Source organism: Marmota monax, unplaced genomic scaffold (genome assembly GCF_021218885.2).
Source record: "Marmota monax isolate L192 unplaced genomic scaffold, Marmota_monax_Labrador192_F-V1.1 WCK01_AAM20220418_F8-fsc00017, whole genome shotgun sequence".
Lineage (NCBI taxonomy): Eukaryota > Metazoa > Chordata > Mammalia > Rodentia > Sciuridae > Marmota > Marmota monax.
The window spans coordinates 21,331,170-21,337,413 of record NW_026695241.1 but is presented as its reverse complement, the minus strand read 5'-3'; the positions used below and the strand labels follow the sequence as shown (position 1 = coordinate 21,337,413).

At 44.3% G+C, this 6,244-nt stretch overlaps 1 protein-coding gene across 2 annotated transcripts; it reads left to right on the top strand.

Annotated features, from left to right (window-relative positions):
• The first annotated feature begins 346 nt into the window (after nucleotides 1–346).
• Acot4 (acyl-CoA thioesterase 4) lies at nucleotides 347–5,516 on the top strand. Of its 2 annotated transcripts, none has more exons than XM_058577851.1 (3): nucleotides 347–1,053; nucleotides 2,014–2,194; nucleotides 2,971–3,103. In XM_058577851.1, exons 1-3 carry the CDS (start codon nucleotides 597–599, stop codon nucleotides 2,972–2,974), a joined length of 642 nt encoding a protein of 213 aa, XP_058433834.1. In that variant the 5' UTR covers nucleotides 347–596; the 3' UTR covers nucleotides 2,975–3,103. The 2 variants fall into 2 exon arrangements, with proteins under 2 accessions (XP_058433834.1, XP_046296881.1); XM_046440925.2 differs by having other exon boundaries at nucleotides 374–1,053; nucleotides 2,014–2,216; nucleotides 2,971–5,516.
• Nucleotides 5,517–6,244: the final 728 nt, after the last annotated feature.

Here is a 6,244-nt window from a genome sequence, read left to right as displayed (position 1 = left end):
AGCTACATCCCCAGCTCTCCTCTCACTTTTTAATGTTCTTTTGCTATTCTACTATGGAATGACACAGCAAGAAGGTACTCACCAAATGTGGGCCCCTCTAACTTGGACTTTCAGTCTTCAAAATGTAAGAATAAATCCCTATTCTTTATAAGTTATCTGATATCAGGTATTCTAATATCAGCCTAAGAAAAATTTATAACTTATTGAAAGGTTAAAAAAAAAAAAAAAGGAAAGGAAAAAAAAGCTGTCAAAGAATCCATAGAGTGGGTGGACTTTGTCGTGACTGCATTCACTGCTCATGTCACCACCCAACAACTTGGACTCAAACAAGTGGGAGTGGTGACAGGCATAGTATGTTCCTCTGGCTATGTCCAGCCCTACTGCAAAAACTTCTGACGTCCCCTCAGCCCGCCCAGGGGCTAGTTCCTGGATCTCAGACCAGTTCTTGGCGTGGAGTCCACAGGTATAAGGTCCCAGATACACCGTGATCCGTTCAGCCTCCCAGCGCTCCTGACGCCTCGGTTCTCCAAACCCGCACTGGGACTCAATCACGCGTACCAGCCACCACTTCCAAGAGTCTCTGCTCAAAGTCCAGCATGGCAGCGACGCTGATCCTGGAGCCCGCCAGCCACTGCTGCTGGGACGAGCCGGTGCACATCACCGTGCGTGGCCTAGCCCCCAAGCAGCTGGTCACGCTGCGCGCTTCCCTGCGCGACGAGAAGGGCGCGCTCTTCCGCGCCCACGCGCGCTACCGCGCGGACGCCAGGGGCGAGCTGGACCTGGCGCGCACGCCCGCGCTGGGTGGCAGCTTCGCGGGCCTGGAGCCCATGGGGCTGATCTGGGCCATGGAGCCTGATAAGCCGTTTTGGCGCCTGGTGAAGCGGGACGTGCAGACGCCTTTCGTGGTGGAGCTGGAGGTGCTGGACGGCCACGAGCCCGACGCTGGGCGGCTGCTGGCTCGGGCGCTGCACGAGCGCCACTTCCTGCCGCCCGGGGTCCAGCGGGTGCCGGTCCGGGAGGGCAGGGTGCGGGCCACGCTCTTCCTGCCGCCAGGTGAGCCCAGGCTGCTGCTGAATAGGAGTTGTTGCCTTGGCAGCCGCTGGTTTCCTGTGCTGTGCTGGCTGGGTTTTGGCTACTTCGGCACCTGTTGAGAAACTGGCATTGGCCGTGTTCTTGGCCGACCAATCAAAATAGAAGATTTTGACTCGTTAGACTCTTTTGCATTATCTTATTTTATCTCTATTATATTCCAAAGAGTGAGTACTGTTATTGTTCAAAGGAAGAATCTGGTTCACTTTGTTATTAATCACTACTCTGCAGATCTCTCCAGGCACAGCAGGGCTGCTCTTAGAGAAAGTGGCCAGGGTTAAGGATGCTATTGCCTTTTGCCTCTGTCTCATGTCTTAGGCTTACTGGATCCTTCACTTCTTCATGTCCTTCTCTACCATAGATCACACTTCACATTCACTGCCTTCCTCACAGACAGCCAACTTCTGGTGTTTTTCTTTCCTCTTTCTACGTGGACAGCTGAAATAGTACACAAACAACGCCAATGGTTGATGCAACACAACATCCAGCTTTTATTCACATTCGTTATTCTATGTGCAGTCCTCCAGCACAGCACCCTGTTGTTTTGTTTCTGGTGCTGAAGACAGAACCCAAGGCCTCCCCATGTCAGTCAAGGGCCCTACCTGAATCACATCCCCATCCCCAAATGATGTTCTAATCCACTAAAAAAGTTCTGTTGCTCTCTTTTACAGCAACTGATGATTCTTAAAACCCTGCAGATAATTTACCATAGAATCTCATGGAGGGTTAAATCACCAATGAGAAGTTACTCTATGCTTTGGATTTTTTTCTCCTTCCAAGGAACTTGTATCTCTTTTCAGTAGTGACTCAGGAATCTGTCCTCTTTCCTTGGATTTATAGGAACCCCACTAAATAACTTAGAAAGCTCTCTAGAGGAAAGCAAATTCTTCAAGCTGTATAATGCCTTCCTATTCTCTTCTCTAGGACCTGGACTCTTCCCTGGGATCATTGATATCTATGGAGTTGGAGGGGGCCTGTTGGAATATCGGGCCAGCCTTCTGGCTGGCCATGGCTTTGCCACATTGGCTGTAGCTTTTTATGACTTTGATGATCTCCCCAAGGATTTCAGCAACATACACCTGGACTACTTTGAAGAAGTTGTGTGGTACATGCTTCAACACCCCCAGGTTCTCCTCCCTTTTTTTAATCAGTCTCCCAAGAAATGTCTCCATAGCTGGTGTCACCAGAACCAGTGCAGTGATGCTGCTCTGTTCTGTTTTCACTGAGATTCCTTTTGGAGACCTCGTAGGCTTTGGGTGCTTATTATTTCCGATTTCTCTAACAAATGGGTTCAGGATGTAGAATTGTTCTTATAATCCATGTGCAATTTCACTGAGAAATTCCTAAATTCATTTTGTAAAGCAAATTGAGCCTCTCATTAGTATCTTTGCATGCTTGTCATTTAATCGGTAATTTCCTGATTTTGGAGAATCTGATCTGAACTTGCCCACCTGTTCAGAGGCTAAGAACTACTGAACTGGACTCTGAAGTCTTACTTTGTTTCCATAAAATTAATCATTTGCCTGTAATGATTAGATGGGGTCTGATTAATGATTGCCATCTTGGAAGAGAACTTAGTTCCACACAGTTGGATACCAAGCCATATAAAGACTGGAATCAGATCTACTTGAATGAGCCTGAACTTGACAGGCTCCATGGTTGAGCATTCTTGAATGGATGATTCTCTGGAACCAGTTCCTAAATTTGCCATTGAATTTAAGATTTTTTTTTTCTTCATGTTTAACCAGATAGTTAATACTTGGGAAGAAACTCCCCTGTCACCTGACATTGTGGATACTTCACATATTGAAGCTAGCAGCATTTTGAGTTGCATATTCATGTTGAATAAAGTCTTAACTCTTCTTTCTTCCTTTCTTTCAGGTAAAGGGCCCAGGTGTTGGGCTTCTGGGCTTTTCTCTAGGAGCTGACATTTGTCTCTCAATGGCCTCATTGTTGAAGAATATCTCAGCCACTGTATCCATCAATGGATCTGGGAGCAGCGGAAACTCAACCATACACTACAAGCAGATTAGCATCCCACCACTGGGCCTTGACCTGAAGCGAATCAAGGTTACTTTCTCAGGCATTCTGGACATTGTGGATATTCGGAATGATATTGTGGAGAAGTTTGAGAACCCCAGTATCATTCCAATAGAGAAGGCACAAGGGCCCATCCTCTTCATTGCTGGTCAGGATGACCATAACTGGAGGAGTGACTTAAATGTGCAAACAGCCTCTGAAAGACTACAGGCCCATGGAAAGGAAAAACCCAGGATCATCCTTTACCCTGGGACTGGGCACTACATTGAGCCTCCTTACTTCTCCGTGTGCCCAGCTTCTGTGCACAAATTGTTCAACAAAGTTGTGATCTGGGGTGGGGAGCTCAGGGCTCATTCTAAGGCCCAGGTGGATGCCTGGAAGCAAATTCTGTCCTTCTTCTCCCAACACCTTGGAGGCACCCACAAGGGTGTGTCCCCCAAGTTGTAAATGCAAATCCAAATTGTTATGGACAGGGGAAGAGTTTAGATCATATTTTAGTGTCTAGTGACTATGTAAGTTCCCCTGGGTAGCATTAAATGCCTATTTGGCATTTATGGCATATTTCATGTCATTTTATTGAATTTGCTTTATTTGTCAACATAGTACTTTGCTATTGTGACACATGCATGTGGTAGAAGATTCAGACATAAGCTGCACAAATGCCCCCTTTGTTAAAATTTGGGGGGTTTTCTAGGTTTTTTTTTTCATTTTTTAATTCTATCAATTCTTTAATTCTTTTGGTAAATGCTTTGTATTAGATAACTTTTAAAGATGGGAGAATTTTTTCATCACTGTGAGAGAATGGTCATCAATATTCCAATCATTGGAAGCAGAGTAGAATCTTTATTAACCAATAGCATACAGAAGGGTGTTGATATAAGGAAATTCACGTGGGGGGGGCAGGTCCTTTGAGGGGAGGAATTGGGAATATCTTTCTGTAGAGTAATTAAGTATAAACTCTGCACCATGGTGATTAGACTCTGATCTCTCTTCCATCTCATTTACAGATTCTAGGGTTGATGTGGGAAAATTATGGTGGGATAACTTAGATAAATCATTTCCTCACTTCCTTTTACTTCAGCATTGCAGAATATTGTGCAAGTATATTTGAAAAGACAATGGCTGGTGAGGATAGAACCTAGCACATAATCTGTTCCAAGAAGTCAGAATTAATTATTCAGAAGCAAACAGATAATCTTAGAGGACTTTTAACACAAAAACTGAAAGTCACAGGTAACACTCTTTATTTTCTTATGTGTTTTCAACTCTTCTATTAAATTACTTACTAGAGAGGAAGCAAGTCAAGCTGTTTGCCTATTTGTTAACATTTTGTTTCTTGTTCACTAGAAACTATAAAATAAAGAGGGAAATAAAAATCTAAAGACCTGAAAAATCAAGAAACAAGTATGTCTGTCTGTGAACAATGGACTCAATTTTCTATAGAAAAATGTAGAGGAATTTTTTTTCTTTTGGGTACTGGGAATTGAACTGAGGGGTGCTCTACCCCTGAGCAATATCCTCAGTGCTTTTTATTTTTTATTTTGAGAAAGGGTCTCACTACATTGTTGAGGAGCTCTTGCTAAAGGTTGCCGAGGCTGGCCTTGAATAGCCCATCCTCCTGCCTCAGCCTACCAAGTCACTGGGATTTATATTTTTTAAAAGGCAATTTTCGGGCTGGGGTTGTGGCTCAGTGGTAGAGTGCTCACCTAGCATGCCCGAGGCACTTGGTTCAATTCTCAGCACCACATAAATGTAAAATAAAGAGATTGTGTCCACCTAAAACTTAAGAATAAACATTTTTAAAAAGGCAATTTTCCAAAATTGATGTCCAAGATATCATGCTTCATATTCAAGAAGCTCTGTAATCCTGTTCACAATAAATTATCTTTAATGTATCATAGTAAAACCATTTATGATAGTTTTATGACATAGCTATAAATTATTTGCCATTCTCCCACCAAGAGTGGGACCTAGGTCCCCTCCCTTCAAATCTACATGGGCTTGTCACTGGACAATCAGTCAAGAGAAAGTGGTGCTGGGTAGCTTCAGAGATCACCTGGTTTTCTGGGAACACGCCCTCACAGTTCTGAGCCGCCTCTCCTAAAGTTTGACTACATTCAGGCTTTGGTGGTATAGGGAGCCCAAGACACAGGAGAGGCCAATTGCTGGGACCTCTGTGGCACTGACAAGTGAAGTGAGATTGTGAGTCATCTCTGCCCAGGTGCCAGATAATCTGAGTAAAATAAAACCCAGATGATTCCAGACCCAGACACCTGAACCTTCCCAATGAATACCTCAAGCACCCTGGAGCAGAGAAGAGCTGTCCCTGTCAAGCCCTTCCCGAAGTGTGGAAATGTGAACTAAATAAATGTTCTTGTTTTAGATGACTAGTGTTTGGGGTTTATTTCAATCACCTACTATGGAATAAACTATCCCAAAGCATTGTGATTTAAAAGAATATCTATTTTTCTCAAGACTGCTAAGTGGACAGTATTTAATAGGAGTGGATCACCTCTGTTCCAAGTGACATTGGCTGAGGCAGAGTGACAGGGGGTTGGAGGATCTACTTTCAGAGCAGGGAAGTTGTTCTGGCTGTCAGCTGGGAACTCAGGCAGGGCTGTGAGTTAGGGGGTTCTTAGTTTCTCTCCACTTGGGCCTTTTCACTGGTTACTGGCATTGAGTTCTAAAAGGAGGATCCCAAGTCAGCAAGGCGCAATTGCATGGCCTTCCTTTGACCTCGTCGTGGAAGTTAGATAGCATCTCTCTTGTCATTACTATGGGTCATGGCAGTCATGGACATCTACCAAAGTCAAGAAGAACACACTCTTGAAAGGAGGGTGCCAAGGTTCTAAAAAAACATGTGGGCTGGGAAATACTGTAGCCATCTTAGAACATTACAATTTGCCTTCTGGCCACTCATCCCTCCCACATGCAATCACACACATCCCTCTTCTGAGGCTCTATATTCCATTCTTTAGAGCACCTGGCTCAAGCTCCATCCAGGTCTAAGAGCTCCTCATCTGTTATCAGGTCCAGATACAGATATGGCTCCTTGGAACAGTTCCTTGAGTATCATTGAGTATTGTTTTTCTCAATCCAAACACCTGTGAAATAA

Coding starts and splice junctions, on each gene's coding strand:
- Acot4 (XM_046440925.2), top strand. CDS start 597: ATGGCAGCGACGCTGATCCTGGAGCCCGCCAGCCACTGCTGCTGGGAC. Junction 1,054..2,013: donor CACGCTCTTCCTGCCGCCAG/GTGAGCCCAGGC, acceptor TCTCTTCTCTAG/GACCTGGACTCTTCCCTGGG. Junction 2,217..2,970: donor ACATGCTTCAACACCCCCAG/GTTCTCCTCCCT, acceptor CCTTTCTTTCAG/GTAAAGGGCCCAGGTGTTGG.